Consider the following 21,340-nt stretch of genomic DNA (forward strand, 5'->3'; position numbering starts at 1 on the left):
TCCTTGCCATGAGACATTGTCTATTCTGTCATAAAAGCAGTAACTTTCTCTGCTTCTTGTGGTGTTTGGCATTACTGATTTATGCTCAGAAGACCAAAGATTGCTTCTTCAAAGTGACAAGATTTAGACACTTGAGGAGAATGTATGGTAATTTCAGTAGTTAATGAAGAGCGTATATTCTGCTCTGTTGGGTAAGTTTATCTTCAGATCCTGACTGGCTGAGAGAAGCTGTCGGAGCTAATATGGAAGCAAGCTAGTATATGTATTTTGGGGCAGTTTTGACATGGTATGACTTTGTACCAAAGATATTAATGGTCAAAGCCTGTGAAGTGACCACCATGTAGGACAGAAATGATGTCTTTTATTAGACAAACTTGTAGAAGTGAGAATGAGATGAAATGCTTTTGATCATAAGTCCATTTTGATCGTTTGAGTCTATGGTATTCCTATGTATATGCTGGTATATAATGGGTATTATGGCAAGTGTTAAGTTTAATACAGTTCTAAATTCCAAGAGATGTTTAAAAAGTGGAGGGGGAATTGGGGTAGAGCAGTTGGGTTAGTACAATCCATCTTCAACTGGAATTTTTATATTATTAAGTACACAAATGAGAATGAAGTAGGTTATTTCCTTCCCCCTTCCACCTCCTTGGCACATGCATATGTGGTTACTTACTAAGTGTATGTTCAAACAAAGCCTGCATCTAGGAGACCTGAAATATGACAGGATTTCAGTGCCTTAGCCAAAGCATAGTCAAAGGCTTGGAACAGTGCTGGCGTTTCACGTTCATGCAAATATAGCAAGCCTTTGCTTCCTTTTAGTACCTGTGGCTACTAATGAAACTGGCAGTTAATACTTAACCAGCTTTATTCAGTATCTCAGGAATGACTCTTAAGTGTTTCTAAGTGGCAATATTTCTGATGTGCATCGGCTCCTTTTGGCTAGACTTGCCCTCTTATTTGAGGAGCGTTAAGCACATGTGAAGGAAAGCTTTTAGGGCTGCTCCAGGCCATTTAAGGTATCTTAGCTGACTGGTTTCTCTCACCTGTTTTGGAATGCTCACTTGGTCTCTTCACTTTTCAGCTGTGTGGGGTAGCTCAGGACATCTGTACCTTGAACTACCCAAATGTTCTTCTGCAGCCATTGTCTGATAGTATGTGACACCTTAGGAGCACTTCTGTTGAGGTTACTCAGCAGAATTTGAAACAGAGGAAGAATAAGCCTTGATGTATCGGCATTGGCTTCATTGTGGTTTTTTTTTAGCGTGTGTGTGATAACTTTCTTGTTGCAGAATGAATAACTTTAAATATGGAATAGTACTTTGAGACAATTATCTTAAGGTTTTTTTTTTTATTTTATCTTTTAAACCTTTTGTCTGAAAGCTTGTTGGGGGCCACTTTGACTTGGAAATGAACTTCATCATCCAAGAAGGAGAGGGCATCACCTGCATGGTAGACTTGCTGGACAAGTGTGACGTCACCTGCCAGGCTGAGGTGTGGAGCATGTTTACAGCAATCTTGAAGAAAAGCATACGCAATCTACAAGCATGCACAGAAGTGGGGCTCGTTGAACAAGTGCTCAAGAGGATTGATAGAGCTGACAACATGATTGCAGGTACAGTTTCACTCAGTGTATGACTCAGTGTATTTCTTTTATGTAAAATCTCATGGAAGCATTTGTTAATTGTGATAAAAATTTGACATTGCATTTTATTAAGTGATTATTTCGCTGTTCTTTTCCTTTTCAGATCTCTTAGTGGATATGCTGGGTGTGTTGGCTAGCTATAACTTGACAGTTCGAGAGCTAAAGTTGTTCTTCAGCAAGCTTCAAGGAGAAAAAGGGAGATGGGTAAAAGAAAACACAAAACTGAAACCATTTTTGTAGTGTTGCTTATATTTCCCCTAATGTTCACAGGTTAAAAGGCTGTTTGATAACCTTTATAATAAACAAATTTTAAATGTACCAAGAAATACAGGATGCTTTCTGGTATTATATCAGTGAATCTTTTTGCTTGCAAGCAATTAAAATACAGAGAGTAGAATAGTAATGAAATTAAATTTCCTCCTGGGTCTCTGAACTTGATTGGTTCTTTTTGAGCACCTGGGAATAATATGGTGACTCTAAGCAAGTGTTTTTATGTACATGTTTTTATTTTTGTAATTCCAGTTATATGAAACTGAAGGAAAAAGTATTACTTTTTTTGAAGATGAGAGAAATAAATAAAAAGTGGCTACAAAGGCAGTTCAGTGTGCTCCTATTTTCACATTGTTCTTCATAACCTGAAGATTAAAAAAATTCATCTAGTTAGGGAAGTGAGAATTTGTGACAGAAACCAAAATGAAGGAAATAAGCTCCAGCTTGAAAAATTGTATCATGTCTTTTCTCCTGTTCCTGTGTAAACTAGAAAGGGAGAAGAGGGTCTCCTTTTACTGCTGAGAACACCCTTCCCTAAAGTAAAAACGTGTATGTTGTAGAGGCCATCAGATAAAGTTTTCTTTAACACAGAATTGTTGTTTTGCTGGAATTATTTTAACAACAGTTTTACCTGCTTTGAATTTTAATTCAGCTCTCGTTTCTAGATACTCTGCCTAATGTAGACAAAAGGTAGCACAGTGCTTCTGACTTTAAATAATTAAAAAAAAAAAATCTGTTCAGTATAAAAGCCAGTATGCACAAATAATACTGTGAATTTTAAAACACTCTTTGAAATAAATAACTTTGCAAATAAAAATACTCTAAACTTAATAGAAGGCTTAAACTTAGTAATTGAGCATACAGAGCATATTTAACCATACATGAATTAAAGTTGTCTCTGTAACATTAACTTTTTCATTTCCTGTCTCTCTGCTATTTGTATTTCATTTCCTTTCTTTATTAAAGACTAAATATAGAGGAAAGGAAGAAGAAAAATGCCATAGTTGCATTGCTAAGGAGTTGTACAACTCCATAAATCTTAAAATCAGCAGTGCTGTAAAGATACAAAGTAGTTGGCTACAACACCAATTACCTAGTTCAGTTCTATAGTGCTGAAGACATTTAAGCAGTTCTCAGTGTTTACTCCTCAATTTTAATTCACCTTCCTGAAGCACTGTTTATCTGACTATAATTTTGGTACATTTGAAATACTTATAACAGATCATGCAATGCTTAGTTTTCAGAGGGTGGCTGCTTAAAAGAAGGGGGGGGGAAGGGAACTTTCAGGAAGAGATCAAAAGTGTAAAATTGTAGTTTGAAAATACATCTCTGGAAAGTTACAGAGTGGTAAAAGAAGATGCACAAAATTGTTCTGTGACCAGTATTTGCTGTACTTCTGTTGTTGTGTGCACATATACTTGATTTAGAGTTTATAGTTGCTGACTATTACAAGAAAATCAGTGCAGAATTAGGGGGGTGGTGAGGAAGTGTTAAGTATTCACACTAATTGAGCACTCTGTTAAGGTGCTCCAAACTGCCCTTGAGACTTGAATCTTTCTCCATGGACTTATATTGAGGGATACATGTAACCAAAGACACTTTAATCTAGTATATGACTAGTCTTGATGAAAATAGTCCTGTCTGCTGATCCTCCCTCTCCCTTTTGCTAGGTCAAGGGGTAATGGTTTTAAACTAAACCAGGGTAGGTTTAGACTAGATATAAGGAAGAAATTCTTTACAATGAGGGTGGTGAAACACTGGAACGGGTTGCCCAGAGAGGTGGTGGAGGCCCCATCCCTGGAAGCATTCAAGGCCAGGTTGGACGGGGCTCTGAGCAGCCTGATCTAGTTAGCGGTGCCCCTGCTCCTGCAGGGGGGTTGGACTAGATGACCTCTAGGGGTCCCTTCCAACCCAAAACATTCTATGATTCTATGATTCCCCATCTCCCTTGTGCTGGCACAGGTTTCACACAGCCACAATCCAAAACTGCTGTAACTGAAAATTGGTTTGCATTTGTTTTTCCTAAATTAGTTTTCATCTGAATCAGTTAATTTTCTGTAGCTCACTGCAAATCCACACAAATGGTAGTGCTAATGGGAATGGATAGAGGGAGGAACCAACATTCAGGGTCAGTTTAGTTTATGCTGGATGAAAGTGGCTCTGGCCTTTAAGTCCTTAATTTAGTTATCCAATTAATAGTATTGCAGTGCATCTACTGCATATTGTGTGAAGGTATCCATGACTCTCTGTTAATATTGCTTATTGAAAGTGCTAAGTGTCTTAGCAGAGTATTACTCAACCACATGCAAAGCTTTAAGGTGTCAAAATTAATTTTTGTGTGTATAGTCTTTTCTTTCTTATAAGTGTGTTTTATTTATTTACAAATGTAATAATTCTCATTGTCAGCCACCACATGCTGGGAAGTTATTGTCTGTGTTAAAACACATGCCTCAGAAGTATGGACCTGATGCCTTCTTCAACTTTCCAGGAAAAAGTGCTGCAGTACGTAGATATCATAAGTCTTGTGTTTGTTTGTTTGATGTTCTATTACGGCCATTGGTTATTTTCATTTGTGGTGTTCTTTTTGTCTCGTCTGTCATTGGCATAGGTGTAGAGTTTTAACCAAACTTTTTTCTCTGCCTGACACCTATGTTATGCCTAAATAAATCGTGCTTATAATAAATGTGCATTATCACTATGGAAGGATAAATACTATTACATAAAGAATGGATAAATGAGGCTTTTTTTGGGTTTTATCAGTGGTTTTTTATTTTTTTCCCCAGAGTGGTTCAGTTAAGTCGTGTTGTAAGGAGAATCTGTCTGCTTTTCACTCCCATGTTTATGTGGGTATGGTGCTTTTGTTAGTATCCAGTATGTGTGAGACTGGGTTTGTGGTGGGTTGACCTTGGCTGGACACCAGGTGCTCACCAAAGCTGTTCTATCATTCTCCCTCCTCAGCTGGACAGGGGAGAGAAAATATAATGCAGAATTTGTGGGTTGAAATCACTCACCAAGTACCTTCATGAGCAAAACAGACTCAACTTGGGGAAATTAATTTATTACCAATAAAATCAGAGTAGGGTAATAAGAAATAAAAACAAATCTTAAAATGCCTTCCCCCCGCCCCTCCCTTATTCCCAGGCTCAACTTCAATCCTGATTTCTCTACCTCCTCCTCACCCAGTGGCACAGGGGGACAGGGATTGGGAGTTGTGGTCAGGTCATCACATGTTCTCTCTGCAGCTCTTTCCTTCTCACACTCTTCCCCTGCTCCAGCATGGGGTCCCACCCGTTGGAGACAGTTCTCCATGAACGTCTCTAATGTGAGTCCTTCCCATGGGCTGCAGTTCTTCACGAACTGTTCCAGCATGGGTCACTTCCATGGGGTGCAGTCCTCCAGGAAGAGACTTCCAGCGTGGGTCCCCCACAGGGTCACAAGTCCTGCCAGCAAACCTGCTCCAGAGTGGGCTCCTCTTCACAGGTCTACAGGTCCTGCCAGGAGCCTCCTCCAGTGTAGGCGTCCCACGGGGTCACAGCCTCCTTTGGGCATCCATCTGCTCTGGCGTGAAGTCCACCCCAGGCTGCAGGTGGACATGTATGGGCTGTGCAGGGGGACAGCCTGCCTCACCATGGTCTTCACCAGGGGCTGCAGGGGAATCTCTGCTCCAGTGCCTGGAGCACCTCCTCCCCCTCCTTCTTCATTGACCTTGGTGTCTGCAGGGTTGTTCTTCTCACATATTCTCACTCCTCTCTTCATCTACTGTGCACAGTGTTGTTTTTTCCCCTTCTTAAATATGTTATCGCAGAGGTGCTACCACCATCACTGACTGGCTCAGCCTTGGCCAGTGGCAGGTCTGTCTTGGAGCCGGCTGGCATTGGCTCTATTAGACATGGGGGAAGCTTTTGGCATCTTCTCACAGAAGCCACCTCTGTAGCCCCTCTGCTACTAAAACCTTGCCGTGCAAACCCAGTACAGCCTTACATCTAGAAACCTTTGCTAGTGAAACCACAAAGTGTTGAACTAGAAGTGGCCATGCTTGCACCATTTGTTAGTTCTTCAAATGATCAGGTGATGTGAATAACATATATTGTTTATAAGAATTCTCTGAGCAAATGTGGATCCTAGACATGTATAGGTTGAATAATACTGAAAGAGGATTAAATCTAACAATGATTAGCCTTTTTCATAATTGTTCAGGTGACTGGTTCATTTTTAAGTTCACTGGTGTTCATGTTAAAAAGAAGTTGAAACTAAATAGGTAGTTGGAAAACGCTGTGCAGGATCTTCTGTAGGAATTTAAGTATATCAACACTTTTGCTCCTAAAATCATAGGATGAAGTAGTATGTTCACAATTTCATGCTTAATTCAGAATAAGATTTAAATAAGACTTACCAGATGGTTCTTTCCAGTTTTCTTCACATAAACCCATTACCTTTCTGCCTTGGTGGCTTGAGATTAAATTTCACCAACCTGATGACATAATGAATTTTTTTGGAATGAAAACTTGAGACTGAAAAATGTAGACTACTAGAAAAATGCTTCTGCAGCTATATGTTTGTCACATGCAACAGAACTTGGCTGTGGACAGACATGTTTTTGTTCCTTTGTGTACTGTTTTTATATTTAACTTCTAATAATTGTGTTGAATGCTCAAACCGTATGTGATACTGGGGTGCCTCAATAACCTTAATGTGAATATTCTTATATATTTTTAAATTAAGAAGTCTTAGAAATTAAGTGTTTAATATAATTACACCAAGATCAATTGTGAGTTAAACCAAATGATAATGCTACCAGTTCGCAAAAGTTGGGCTCAGAGACAGACAGACTGATTAGTTAGCTGGTATAGAGAAGGATTTATAGCATTTTGTTTGGACAGGGATAGCTGAATGGAGCGTGGGAGCATAACAAGGAGTCTGGCAACACTAAAGTTCTTTGATGTTTTTTGTTCATTGGTATTGATCATCTGGACGGCATCTTTGATCAGAGGTTATGGCAGTCTTAGCTGAAATGTGTATTGCAAAACTGTGCAGCAAAACAGTGGAAAGTTAGTAGTAATGCTAAAAAAACCCCAACCAAACAAAAAACCCCACACAATAAAACCTAACTGAAACAAAGGGCCCCACCACACAGTTTATAACTTAAGAGCTTTTGAGCTAGCATAAACACAGTGTTTGATATGAAGATTTTGGCTGGTGGGGATTGGATTACTTTTCTTTTAAGCTGGAAGGCTATGTAGACAGGAGTTTCAAAAGAGAAAATCTATTAAGTGAAATGTGTATGATTCTCTTTTTGTGGCCAGCTTCTTGTCATAATCAGTTATTTTCCTGAATACCAACACTATGTGAAAGTAAGTTTGTAAATCTGATTGTTCTGTCAGGTTACCACAAAACCAAATCAACTTGAATTTGCATTTTGAGGAGTTTTAATGTTGTAAGGTATCCACTAAAGCATTTAATTTTTGAAGTGTAGGTTACTATTAATAATCTGCTTTGACAGATAAAGACCAGTTTTTAAATATGTTGATTAATTAAATATTTTAACAATGGAGTACAAAAGCACAGAAATTAGGCCAGTCTTTTTTTTAGTATAGAGAAACTGTATGCATTTGTAGTGTGTATCTGTATATCAGTATACATTTGTAGTGTATATCTTAAGCTGTATACTCTTACTGTTGTGATGTTGGTCTTTCTACATGCATAACTTTTTGCTTTCTTTAGGCTATTGCCTTACCTCCTATAGCCAAGTGGCCGTACCAGAATGGGTTTACTTTCCACACTTGGCTAAGAATGGATCCTGTAAATAATATCAATGTGGATAAGGATAAGCCTTACTTATATTGGTGAGTATTATGTAAAAACTTTTTTCTGATTTCTAATTTCAATTAATTGTTCAATGATTTCTGCTTCCATCCGTGTATGTGCTGATTTTGTTTTAATTTGTTAGTTTTCGAACAAACAAAGGACTTGGTTATTCTGCTCACTTTGTTGGAGGCTGCTTGATTGTAACATCCATAAAATCAAAGGGAAAAGGTTTCCAGCATTGTGTAAAATTTGATTTCAAGCCACAAAAGGTGAGTAAAAATCATAAAATCTTTCAAACAAGTTTCATGAATTTAAAAATGTAGCCTGGGGGGGGAGTGTTGTAGCTATTGATTAGGCTCCTCTCTCTGTATAAGAACAGTTACACTGGAATGAGCAAAACAAATTTGTGTTCTGAATTCTTACTTCTTTCTAATTTTACTTACCAAATATATAAGAAACAGCTAGAAAATGCAGTTTACCAGAAGTTTTATGAATTTGTGAGACTTGTGTGAGTTCTCTGAGAAGTCAGTACATATACACAGCTTGAAAGTTACAAGGCTTGTGATTTTTTCTTCTATGTTTTATACTGTGTTTTCTCCCACCTCCAGACATTCTCTTCTCCTTTTCTTAAAGGGTTTTCCTAACGCTTCCCTTTATGCCATTACTCACACAGTGTGGACAAATGTAGTGTTATTTTAAGAAAGTATGATTATTAACCCACATGATTAACTAATCAAGTTAGGACCATTAATAGGAGTTTGGTCGTCTTAGGTGTGGGAGAACAACAGATTCATTCTTGAAAGAACGTTATACTTCATGTTCATTCAGGTTGTCCAGAAGGTAGTCTCCTTGCATTTGGTGCTTTATTCTATGTATCTTTTTAAATGTAAGAATTAAAATATGAGTTAATTTTATGATAGATGTTCAAGGCTTGCTTGCCTGTGAAGTAGTAGTATGCTATTGAAAATGTTTCCTTTTCAATTAGATGTTCTGCTAATGTTTCTGGAGCAACTGGTGTAAACATTTTGTGGGAGAACAGGCCTCCTCAGGAATTTCTTATCAGTAATCCCTTGCTGTAAATACGGATTCTGTTTGTGATAATTTGACATGCACAGCCTTTGAAAGTCTCTAGTCTGGAGCCATCCTTGCTCTTTGGAATGGCAACATTTGCAGTAGTCCATCATGCTAAGAGCGACCCAACTTAAAACTATTTACACAGTGGTTTCAGTGTAAATTTGGTTCAGCATTGTCATGAAGATATTTTGAGTTCTATGCTGTAAATATCTTTTAAGGTCCTTTGTCTACTTTTTGTGGAAAAAATGGCATACTATCCTTTGACATAGCTATGTAAGAAAACTCACCAGTGACTTAATCTTTTCAACTTAAAATAAATCTTTCAATCTTAATTAAATTCATACAAATAGTTTAATTTGTTCTACTATGCCCCACTTTAACGCTTAAGTCACTTTAACTGTCTATAGAATTGTATCAATTGTTTTCTTATCATTTAGTGGTATATGGTTACTATAGTGCACATCTATAACCGCTGGAAGAATAGCGAACTTCGATGTTATGTGAATGGGGAACTGGCATCTTACGGAGAAATAACGTGGTTTGTCAACACCAGTGATGTAAGTAATCCCTGTATACTAGTATCTGTAGCCTATCATCTGGATTAAATAGATAACCTTTGCCATTTTATTAATAAACCTCTCTCATTTTATGCGTTTGTAAAAATGTTGAAATAAAAATAAATTTTTGGTAGAGGAGTAGATTCTGCTTTTATACATCTCAGAACTTAAAATTTTTTTTCTGCTGAGTCCCTCAAATGCTTGTTTATGTAAAAATAATATTCCCTGATAATATGTATAGTCTTTGCATGATTTGCTTGTGTAGCATAGATTAACCCTGTTACTGGGTAGCATAGTGTAGCATAGTAACCCTGTTACTGGGTTCTGTTTCATTTTCAGACATTTGACAAATGTTTCCTGGGTTCTTCAGAAACAGCAGATGCCAATCGAGTGTTTTGTGGGCAAATGACATCCGTTTACCTCTTTAGTGAGGCTCTCAATGCTGCTCAGATCTTTGCCATTTATCAGCTTGGTCTGGGATATAAGGTATTTTAGAATTGACTGTAAAATTTCCAAAGTTTAATTCTGATAAGACTTTATGGTGGCTTGTGACACCTCTATGTCGATCTAAAAAAGTTCTTACTATGTAATCTGTCTATTAAACTCTTCTGTGTTTCTTCTATAAACCTATGTATCACCTCGCAAGCTACAAGTAAGCATTAGTTCAATTATTTAGTATCTTATAAAAATAAATTTGTATTTCTGTTTACTTCTCAAAATGTCTGTGTTGGTGGTTTGGAGAGGGAGGAGAACAACACCACGTTATCTCTGGCTAGGTTAACTTTTTCATTGAGACTGAAACCTTTAGATCAAGTATGATGTATTTGTTTTAGGAATGTAGCTTTATAGTTGATTGTGCTAGTCAGTTATTCTAATGTGTGAAGCTTAGTGCTGAGGATTAGTTTCGTTGCAGCGATTTATTATTTGTTTTGTCATAGCCTGGGGGGCACTAATTGAAGACTGTTACTCCTTAGCAGCTGTACAAACATAAGCTAAAAAAGATGGCTCCTATTCTATCTGCTTCTCAATTACGAGTTCCTTCTGAGTGAACGTTGACTGTCATTCTGTTTCCTAGCTAATGTGTTTCTTTTACATTATCCACCATTTTGGCAATGTCACTCTTCGGGGTCAAAAAAAACCTTCTGTGGTCCTAACTCTGTAAATTTACTTTGAGTCAATGTTCTGATGAGACCCCTTCATTCTGAAATGTTGCTCGATGAAAGAAGCAATGCTTTAGTAATTTTTTGGCAATAGCTGTGTTCCGAACTGTATTCTCAATGTGTGTAACCTCATTTTTTTTTTTTCTTCTTTCCTTCCTTAACCCTGCTCCCTAATCCAGGGAACATTCAAATTCAAGGCAGAAAGTGATCTCTTCCTTGCTGAACATCACAAATTGTTGCTGTATGATGGCAAACTATCCAGTGCTATCGCTTTTATGTACAATCCAAGGGCTACAGATGCACAGCTGTGTCTGGAGTCATCCCCTAAGGATAACCCTTCTATTTTTGTTCATTCACCACATGCCCTCATGCTGCAGGTATTTCAACATTTTCATAGATTTGGAGGATGCAAGTTATTTCTGTTTGAAAACCTAAAATGCAGGTTTTACAGGGATTTGGACAAGATAGGGAACTGCTGACAGGTTGGGGTTTTTGGGTTGTCCCTGCTGCTACCTCCCCTGTTTCTTGAATTAATGTGGATGCACAAGAATTGTAAGAAAAAAAAGTTTATTTTATCAAAGTTACAACCTAAAAAGTGGCAGTACTACAAAGACTGCTAGCTTTTAAAAGCTTCTAGCTTCTTCATTTCTGACATATGTTCACCCCCCTGCAGGTATTACCTATCTCCCATCCTTTGCCCTGTTGGTATGGTACCCTTTATCTTCCCTACGCTTTGAACGCCTTAATCTTTTGTCAGAAGCTTTTCATGTGTTCTGATCTAGAGTTTCTCTATTACTAAAGACTTGTTTTAGAGTTTGCAAGCCATGTCCTGTATATTCATCTGAGGATCTACACTGTAGACTGTATCTAAAGCAGTAGGTCATCCAGCATTTAGTGTGGCTGTAGCAGACAGGTTGTACTTCTCGCTGTTTCTTTTTATTTTGTAATAATACAAGTTTTTATATTGAAATAATTTCAAACTATTTCTAACAACCTTTTTAACAGTTTCTGAAGGAGATTTCAATATTTCTTAATTCTTCTTTGTCAGGACGTGAAAGCAGTCTTAACGCATTCTATCCAAAGTGCCCTGCACTCCATTGGAGGGGTGCAGGTACTTTTCCCTCTTTTTGCACAGTTAGACTATAGGCAATATTCGTCGGACCACATTGACACAACTGTTTGGTGAGTGCATGTACTTTATGTTCTGTTCTTTGTTTCTTTTTAAGTAAAGGGAATTACCTCTTGCTTTATTAAGCAGCGTAGTGGTTTAAATTGTCTTGTGCAACAATGAATTATGTCTAAAAACAAAAAGTTGGCCTTGTTACAGACAGGACCTCAAAGTGAAGTGTTTATTTGTACCGAATTTTCTGTGAAAGTTCATACAATCAGAATGTACAAATTTCTACTTCACAATTTTTTGTCTAACAAAATTAGACTATTCTGTTGAGCTTATTCCTTGCATGGAGAAAATCCACTGGGGAAGGCTTCAAGAGAAACTCCAGGAAGAATTAATTTTTCAGCTACGTGAAGTTATTCCCTGGATTTTTTTTTTTTTTTTACCTTCAGACTTTTTGGAGGATATTGTTATTCAGTGTTACTACCAGGTTTTTCCTCTGGTTTCAGCTCTGTTTCAGCTCAGTCCAACTCTTGAACATCCAGGCACAGAAACTGGTGGAGCTCATAAGTTAAGGATTGCTTTTTAGAATCCTGGTGTTGTTTGCTCTGTTTCATTGCAATTGTAGTTTATGACTGTTTGAAGATGATCTACATCCATACTGTTGCTAAGGAAGGTGGTTACAATGTTCCTTCATCCTGTTTGTACATTTCTGGGCCTCTCCTGAGCTGGCTCAGACTTGGGCATCTATGTGATAAGTCGGGGTTTCATTCTGTTGCAAACTGGCCCAGCAATAGAAGGGTTTTCAGCTGGCTAAGTTCTTGATTCATAGGCACTAGAGCTGTGACACAAGGGGTGAGGCATGAACACTTCTTCTGGCAGCAGCACCGAGTTGAATTAGCTTGAACCAATAGTAAAGCTGTATCTAGAAAAACATTTCCAGTATCTGCTCATCTGAAAGCAGTGGGAAGAGGAATAGCATTTGTTACTGATCTTCCAGAAGTTCGTAAGTGAAATATGAAGGTTACATGAGAGAAGGTTACATGCTTAACTGTTGCCTTTCTTCAAGAATGTATTTTCAGGAGAATTTTGCTACTGCACAGTTCTCTCAGAATCCAGAATTTCAAGTTAGAAATGCATTAATTAAAAGAAAGAAGTAGAGTTTCAAAATTTAGTCTTGCTTTTTGTTTTAAAAATTCTGATCTGAGTATGTATAATACACATTAAATGTATTTCTGGTCTGTGTGATGGAAGTGTTAATACTTTCTGTCTCATTGTAACCCCTTAAAACATCTTTCTTTACTAAAACATTATATTTTTCAGTTCTACTTTATTGGCTTTCATCATGGAGTTGTTGAAGAACTCCATTGCTATGCAAGAACAGATGCTTTCCTGTAAGGGCTTCCTTGTGATAGGATATAGCCTAGAAAAGGTAAAGCAAATCTTTCTTGATGTCTTACATTAATCTTGGTTTTTTTTGAGAAATACTTTTCCTAGACTGTGGCAGAGCTCTTCCTTAAGCAGATCTTCTTTTACAGTCTTCCAAAGCCCATGTTACCCGAGCTGTACTAGAACTTTGCCTTGCCTTTTCGAAATACCTGAGCAACTTACACAATGGGGTGCCCTTGCTGAAGCAGCTGTGTGATCATGTTCTTCTTAATCCTGCAATATGGATTCATATCCCAGCACAGGTAAAATTCCTTATCATTATGAATAAGGTATCTTATAATGTATTGATTTGGGAGTGTTGAGACTAAGCCTGGACTCCAATAATTATAGGTCCTGGCTCCCCAGCAGAAATCATACAGGAACTGTTTTCAGGCTCTGCTTTTCTGCATGTAGCTTTCAAGTTTTGCAGGCTCCCAAGGTTTTCAGGGAATTTGGAAAACTGCAGTGTCTTGCAGAGCAGAGTTGGGAGTGACTTCTGGAGTCCCTGACCCAGTCAGTGTTGTAGATTGAGAAGGAATTTTGAATGGGTTAATGGGCAAAAATCAAGCATTTTTTTGAGAAAAAATTATCCTGAGTTTCCAAATTCAAAGTCTTCATTTAAATTGAAGTATTCCTTGCAAAGTATTTTTGTTTTGGTGAACCTAGGTTCTCTGAAAGCGAACAGCTTGGATGGAAGCTTTTCGGTTGGTTCTACTTGAAACCTGCTTAAAAATTTGTTATCCCATCCACAAGGGTTTGGTTTGCGTTTCAGAAACTGAGACAGCACTAACAATGCTACTATTAAAGTTGTTGTAAAACATTTGTTTGCTACAGCTGAATTAAATTATTACGTATTATTTAAGTCATTATTTCTCAGAAAAAAAGGTAAAGAAGATAAATAACTAAGCCTATAATGCATATGCACCTCTCTATAATACTTCACGTGTGACCCTATTCTGTACAGAGAGGTTGGACTAAATGATCTCCAAAGGTGCCTTCCCATCTCAGCTATCTGTGATTGTGTGAATAGCATGCTTTCATGCTCCTGTGAGCGCGGACCAGCTTAAAACAACCACAGCACTCTATAGTTTTAGAAATAAAATGAAAATTTTCATCACTTTGCAAGGGTTCTAAGAGCTTTGTGACTGAGCTGTGCAGAGAAAACCTGTTTAAGACATTTTAATAGATGAAATTTAAGAATGCAGTTGTCTGATGTGCTGCAATTTTGCTGTAATGATTTTTTGATCTCCTTATTGGGTGTTGTAGGTTCAGCTGATCCTGTACACTTACCTGTCTACTGAGTTCATTGGCACTGTTAACATATATGGTGCAATCCGGCGGGTTGGGACAGTTCTTTTGGTCATGCATACTCTAAAGTATTATTACTGGGTGGTGAATCCTCAGGATCGCAGTGGTATAACTCCCAAGGGAATAGGTATGTGTTAATTTCTACTCTCACAAGATGATGTTTGTTTTAAAAATGTGTTGTATACAATGTATAGAATAGAACTGTAAATGTTCCAGAAAGAAACCCACCACATTGAAATAAAATTCACTGTAATAGTTCAAGCAGTGTGCTTTTGTCCATAGGATATTCTTGAAAGCTTTTTTCCAGAAACTAATGGAAACATTGTTCAGAATTCATATCTTCTGTCACCAAAGACCTGTGTGACTTAATACTAGACAGAACTGGTCAGAGAAATGGTAGGGTTTTGAAAGTGTAGAGCTGTGCCTGGGAATGTGGTCTCTTTATGGAACTTGTTGAAGTACTGCACAGGCTTTAAGTGCTTGGAAGACCTATTGATAATAGCAGTATAGCTGAAAACAGGCATACTGAGTCTATCTGACAGGTGCAGGGATCTGAACTTGTTGGAAAACTGCTTAATAAGCATGCTTAATCCAGATAGTGAACTTATGACAAAAGAAGTAATAAGGAATTTAGAACAAGTGTTTAGTACTTGCCATTGAAATGGAACACAGAAGAACTGTGTTCTGATCAGAATAGTGATCCTAAGAAAAAAACAATGGGACTAGCTTCTTGACTCAGAACTCCAGTACTGTAAAAGGAACTGGGAGAAGTGAAATGTGCACCAGCATAACAAACACATGCAGATGGAACTGGCACAGATAAGGGAATTAATGCTTTTTGGAAGTATGGGTTTACAGCTCTTCTAATTGTTGTTCTGTGTTTTATGGGGTTGGGCACACAGCCTTGGCAAAGGGGGAATAACTTCTCTACTCTCTCCTGTAATGATGAAAGTCTGGAATTCCAGAGAAAGAAGCAGGTGATAAAGGAGTGCTAGATCTACTGGGAATTGAGTGCTCCTTAGATGTGTCTAACTTCCTGCCACCAACTTCTCAAAATGACCAACCCTTCCTGTTAGAGGCTCGCAAAGATTGTTTTGTAGTATTTTGCATCCTGTAAGGAGCAAAGCATGTGTCTTTTCTCCTTTCTTTTTAGTGGAGACATGGATTTACTTGATTCATTTCTGAACTTATTTATTGAGCCTGAGGCAAGTGTATGTGTAGGACAGTCTTAGTAATACGGTCTAATGGCTTATTTTGACTAGACTTGTCTATATTGAAAGTATCTATTCTTAAACCAAATATGCCTGTAAGCCTATACTGTATAAAGCCAGGCTCATATGATCACTTACATTTGCTAGTTGATTTGCTTTTCCCTGATGATTAAGATCATAAGAACTGTGAGCCTATGAGCAAATGTAAAAACTATCCCTAGAAATGTATTTGCAACAGTTCATTTGCTTTCTGTATGAAAGCTTTTATTTGGCTTTGACATTTGGTTGCACCTGTTTTTTTTAACCTTGCCTCTCCTGGGAACTACTCAGTGTTTGAGTATTTAAAATGTTTCAGTGAAAGCCTGCTTTACACAGGAATGGCAGAAGAAAGTATTGTTGACTTTGTGTTACCTTGAAAGCCAAAGACTTTATTTGTTAATCTTTATATATAGCATGGTAAGATTGATTGTTGTTGTTGTGTATATATCCAGTGTGTAATAATGGCATGTAGTTCTTTGAGCTTTAGCAGAAGAACTTCAAAAGCAATAGTAAACTCATATCAGTCTTATTCCTCGCATGAAGTTGGTTCATAGACACTGCAAGGAAGTGGTAAAATCATGAAAAGAATTTAGAGGGGTTTAGAAAACTTTATTTAATAAAAGTCGTAGCAGAACCTCACTGGTTGGGCATTTTGGTAACTAACAGTGATAAAACACATTACTATTTTGTAGTCTGAAGTGGAAGAAAGATAACTTTACTTAGAATTGTGCCCTCTTCACCCAGAAAATGCCTTTTTTTTTTTTTTCTTTATGTGAAAATATGTGCTATGCTAATAACAACATTACTTTGCATTTCATATATCTGCTTTTATTTTTTTGTAGATGGGCCACGGCCTACTCAGAAGGAGATCTTATCTCTGCGAGCATTCTTGTTGATGTTCATCAAACAGCTAGTGATGAAGGTGAGAACTTTAAATTATGATAGGATATCTACGTTTCTTTTCATAAAGAAATGCACTTTAATATAGCATTTTTTTCTAAGCATGTTGAATTTTGTAAACAAATAAATAAATAGGAATACCATGAAAGGTGCATCTTTTTATTGTGGTTCTTGCCACAGACAGCAGTGCTAAAGATGTATTTTTCTCCCTTTTAAAGTTGTTTTTATCAGTAGTGGAGCTGTTAAATCATTAACTTAGAAATATTTACTACCAGGGAAATAAGTATTTCATTCCATATTTTGTTTTTGACAAGAACAATGTCCGCTGCATCAGAAATGCTTAAAGACAGAAGAGCAATATTTGACATTAAATGCTGTGCGCCAGTGGGACAAAGGAGGATAAGAAAGACTCTATCAATAAGTTTCACAACTGTTTGTTGGACGTTAGAGGAATATTGAAATTCAGCTGTTCTGCTGCTTATAGACTCTTAATCCTTTCCTATTGTAAGCTCTGCTCTTTCTTCTGTAGACAGTCTTTTATGTGTTTGTATCTAGCTGCCTTTCCCCTTCTACCTCCGTGTTGCTAAGGGATCTGTAAGCTCTCTGTGCTGCTACCCTTAGCCCCAGCAGTATGGAGGAGTAACTACTAGAGAAGTTCTGCTCTTGGCTCTTGTACTCTTTCTTTACACAGGATGTTCTGCGCTTGAAGTATCAGGGACAATTTAACTATCAAACTCTAAAAGACAAGACTTTCATTAAGTGTTAATATCTTTTTTTTTTTAATCATTTCTGTCAGATATTTCTATCTTGGACAGTTTTGGGTAGAGTCTTACAAGGACAGTAAAAAGCATGCCCATCATAAAAGGCTGCAAATTTTCTATTTATATACAGTGGTGCAAAATCTTTTTGGGAAAAGAGAGACCTGCTTTAAAAAAGAAAAGTCCTAGAAATGAAGAAGCCTGCTCTTTACTTCCCTCATCCTGTTCTTAGAAACTGTTGGTTTTTATTTTATTTTCACCAAAAAGACCTCAAGGTGTATTCCTGACATAGATGCCATAAATGGTTTAAATTTCTGCAAAGTTGATAGCAACTGAAGATAGGATTCTGTAGTAGAAAATAAGAAGCAAACTCACTATAGGCATAGCTAAGAGGCTTATAATTAAACATCCAGGTCTACTTTTGAATCCTCTTTGCCTCTCTAATTTAATTCTTCTGTTAATAGGAAAATCTCAGTTCAAATTATCTGTATCAACTAATGTGTTACTCTAACAATTTCATGTACTGTATTACTATCTAACTTATCTTTGTGACTGTATTGGTTGTCTTAATACACTTTTATAACCTTCAGTGGGTATTTTTTGGGCAGGGAAAAAGCTACCTTCCATCAGTGAAGCTATTATAGTACCAAGTGAAAACAAATTTGTCTTGTGGGATTTGTTCTGTATATAACCATGGTTTGTAATAATGTTCTTTTGGGAGCAGTACTTTTGTACTTGATAGATGATGGTTAAAACCCGATTGTTTTTAAAGGACTATGGAATAAAAGAAGATGAATTGCAGGCTATCCTCAATTATCTGCTCACTATACATGAGGTAATTTTTTTTATTTGGGGTGTGTGCTGGGGTGGGAGAGGTACTACTACTGCTGTTTGTGACCACCAAATGCTTGAATATTTTTAAGTATTACCACCTTTATGCCACAAGATGGCTCTGTAGAGGAAGTAGCAGACGTCCAACTCTTTAGTGTAGTGTGCTGAATTGTCAATATTCTTGCAGTGATTTAAGCACTATGTTCAATGTTAGATTGAAGTTCATTAAGCCAGTAAGTCAAAATGGTTTCTTATGTTGTTCTGCAAACCGATCTACCAAGCAGAAAAACAGATGGTGAGGCTGACTTAAAAAAAAGACGAAACCTTGTTTTATGCTGCCTAAGTAATATTTTTGTTTTCTTTTTCTCTCCTTTTTATTTTGCTTCTTAAATAAAGCAATAAAATTGAAAACATGCATTAAAAATAAAGATGTATGTTAATGGCATCTAAAAGAAGCATATAAACTTAATTGGGAGAAAATGTTGGTTACCACTGATACATCTGCATCTTCATATTTTAGCACCAGGAAAAGGCACTTTATGCCAGATGCAACATCAAAGACAAGGGAAATGGGCACATAAATCTAACTGATCTCATCTCTGTAAGGGTGCTTGAAATGGGTAAAATAAGGAATTAATTGAACTTCAGTTCAAGCAGTATGGATTTTTTTCTTTTTTTGTTTACACCTATATTTTCCTTTTATTCTCTGTGGTAGTTACTACTATTCGGTAGCACCATGGTCAAGCAATTTAAGTCATTCTACTTTATATGGTGATGTAAAAAAATAAGACTCTTGGTAACATGTAAGAGTAAACCAAAATAGCAGAAGCTTTATATAGCCTTCAGATGAGGAGATGGTATTTTAACTATCTTAGCAGTTTGCGTGGTCAAGTCTAAAAGATCCATGAATGCTGAATCCCACAGAATTAGATACCTAGTTGTAAATTCAGAAAAAATGAACAACAAAACAGTAAAATTCAGCCTTCTTTTAGGGCTCATTCATCAGTGATAGTGTCTGTAATGTAAACTGATAATGTCATCAGGTGAACACAATTGTTCAAGTGCTGTAAAACTTTTTCTAATAGAGAAAAAATCTGAATATCTGTTCAAAATTGTTGGAAAGTGGTTGGGTTTTTTTAATAAGCTTTCATTTTAATACCGCAAAGAATGGGAAAAGACAGCTGCATTTTGCTACTTTGTAGGTTATTTTTAGTTCTAATTAACTTAGAACAAATTAATAAATCATAGTTTAGAGTATGGAAAACTTTACTGAGCAGCTTGAATTACCCATTTTAAATGTCATCTGTGGTAGGTGCTGGTATTGTTTTCTTCCTGGGATGGGTATTTGTTAGTGTTTAATTCAAATCTCTACTACCCTGTGCCCCAGAAAATGTGCAGCAGTTTATTTCTAGCTCCTGTGCAGTGAAAGAGAGGGAAATATGCATGCAAACAGATGAGCATGTGTGTAGAAGGAAATAGCATAGTCCAATAGTCCATTCCCTGTCAAAGCCTTGCATCCCAGACACAGATGTATCACTTTTCCCTCTAAAAAATGAAGGGGCTGCTTTGGTATATTTTCTCCTGCACTTGCCTTCTGGATCTATAGCTCTTTTGGTCTTGGCCTAATTGGGGGTTGGACCAGATGACCTCTAGGGGTCCCTTCCAACCCAGAACATTCTATGATTCTATGATAATTGTTTTGATCCTTGGTTTACTATTACTCTTCAGATCATTTTGAAATGTTTTGTAGTGGTTCTTTTAACCAAAACAATGTTCTAGTGTACACACATTTTTAATTCAAACTTTTATCCTACAGGATGACAATCTAATGGATGTCTTGCAGTTGCTTGTTGCTCTGATGTCAGAGCATCCCAATTCTATGATCCCTGCTTTTGATCAGAGGAATGGATTACAGTAAGTTTGAATTTTATAAGTGGGCAAAAGAAATAGTGTTTTGACCATACTGATGCCTGCTAGAATTCCCATGATATCTGAAAGGTCCCTGTTAGTGCATCTGTTGCAATCTTGGAAGATTTTTGTGTCCAGGTGTTCTTTTGACAAGAGGTGATGTTGGATTTATTATCAATAAGGTGGGTTTTCTTTTATGTTTCCAAGCTGTCAGTCGTGCTTAAACAGGTAGTGATCCATTTGAGTTAGTCTGTATGTTGATGTTAAGTCCTCATCTATTAGTTCTTAGTCTTTAGCCTCCCGTTGTTACATGTGTTTTAGAACTGAAAGTGGGCTGACAAAAATTCGTTCAGATTTCTTCTGATCTTTGTTAGCTTTCTGTCCTTTTTTCTTTTTAACCCATAAAGCATTATGGGACTTTTGCAGAAGAAACCTTTTATTTGTTTAAATTTAGCACTTTGTGGTATGGATTGTTCACAATCTTTTTCCCAACAAACAGAAAAATAGTGTTTAACCCTATTGTGAGATAAAAGTAGGGGAAATAGCAAATTCTACTAACTGTAAAAGTACAAGACAAGATCTGCTAGAAGAAGACTAAGTTATGATCCTGCTTTTGTGTTGTGGCTTTCAGAGGGTGGTCACATTATTGAACTTTCCTAATTTAAAATGAACCTGCCTGGACGTAGTAGGGAAAAAAATGGAATAGGCAAACAAATCTAAGAGCTATTCCTAGAAGATTATGTGGAGTAGTAATTCTCTCACTCTAAAGGCATAGTCTCATTTCGTACATTTTGTTGCACCTATTGGTTAACCCCGATTTATACATATATTTTTTTCAGTTGCCCTTTCTCAAGAGACAACATTCAGGCATATTCATAATTTTTTTTCTCCCCTGTTACTACTAGGTTGTTTTTTTGTTTTGTTTTTGTTTTTTTTTTTTTAACCCATTTTCTTCAGGTTTGACTTCATTTGTATGGTAATATATTATGTTATGGGAAACTAATAAAAACTCTTAATAATAAAGTATTTGAATGTCATGTCGGGTCTCCAGTGCAGTATGTATGGTTTTTATTTAACAACTGGCAGTAGACATTTTCTTTTTTTATTAACTAGTGTATGGGCAAGTCAGTATGAATAGTGAGCCCACAGCGAGAAATCACTTTGTTTTCCTGTCTCATTTGTTACATTCCTTGCTCCTATATTGTCTCCAGTCACTTAATAGGTTGTTTGTATGCTTATTGTTACATCTAATTTTTGCATTTAAAACACTGTATTAGTGAAATTTTAAAATAATTTTACAAAGCTTTATAAACATTTGGAGTTTTTTAATAA

The 21,340-nt window shown here is 36.9% G+C and overlaps 1 protein-coding gene across 1 annotated transcript in view; it reads left to right on the forward strand.

Annotated features, from left to right (window-relative positions):
* LOC104127348 (lipopolysaccharide-responsive and beige-like anchor protein) overlaps positions 1–21,340 on the forward strand; it is a gene marked incomplete at its 3' end in the record, with an annotated part of 169,994 nt that overhangs the window by 42,325 nt on the left and 106,329 nt on the right. The window contains exons 2-16 of the mRNA XM_009640012.1: positions 1,384–1,615; positions 1,749–1,849; positions 4,322–4,417; positions 7,637–7,758; positions 7,863–7,989; positions 9,232–9,351; positions 9,691–9,837; positions 10,691–10,888; positions 11,560–11,693; positions 12,949–13,057; positions 13,164–13,316; positions 14,320–14,488; positions 16,454–16,533; positions 18,042–18,104; positions 19,917–20,014. Coding sequence (XP_009638307.1) covers positions 1,384–1,615; positions 1,749–1,849; positions 4,322–4,417; positions 7,637–7,758; positions 7,863–7,989; positions 9,232–9,351; positions 9,691–9,837; positions 10,691–10,888; positions 11,560–11,693; positions 12,949–13,057; positions 13,164–13,316; positions 14,320–14,488; positions 16,454–16,533; positions 18,042–18,104; positions 19,917–20,014 — 1,949 coding nt within the window. The remainder of the gene's footprint in view (positions 1–1,383; positions 1,616–1,748; positions 1,850–4,321; positions 4,418–7,636; positions 7,759–7,862; positions 7,990–9,231; positions 9,352–9,690; positions 9,838–10,690; positions 10,889–11,559; positions 11,694–12,948; positions 13,058–13,163; positions 13,317–14,319; positions 14,489–16,453; positions 16,534–18,041; positions 18,105–19,916; positions 20,015–21,340) is intronic.

The sequence above is a fragment of the Egretta garzetta genome, unplaced genomic scaffold (genome assembly GCF_000687185.1).
Source record: "Egretta garzetta isolate BGI_Z169 unplaced genomic scaffold, ASM68718v1 scaffold615, whole genome shotgun sequence".
Lineage (NCBI taxonomy): Eukaryota > Metazoa > Chordata > Aves > Pelecaniformes > Ardeidae > Egretta > Egretta garzetta.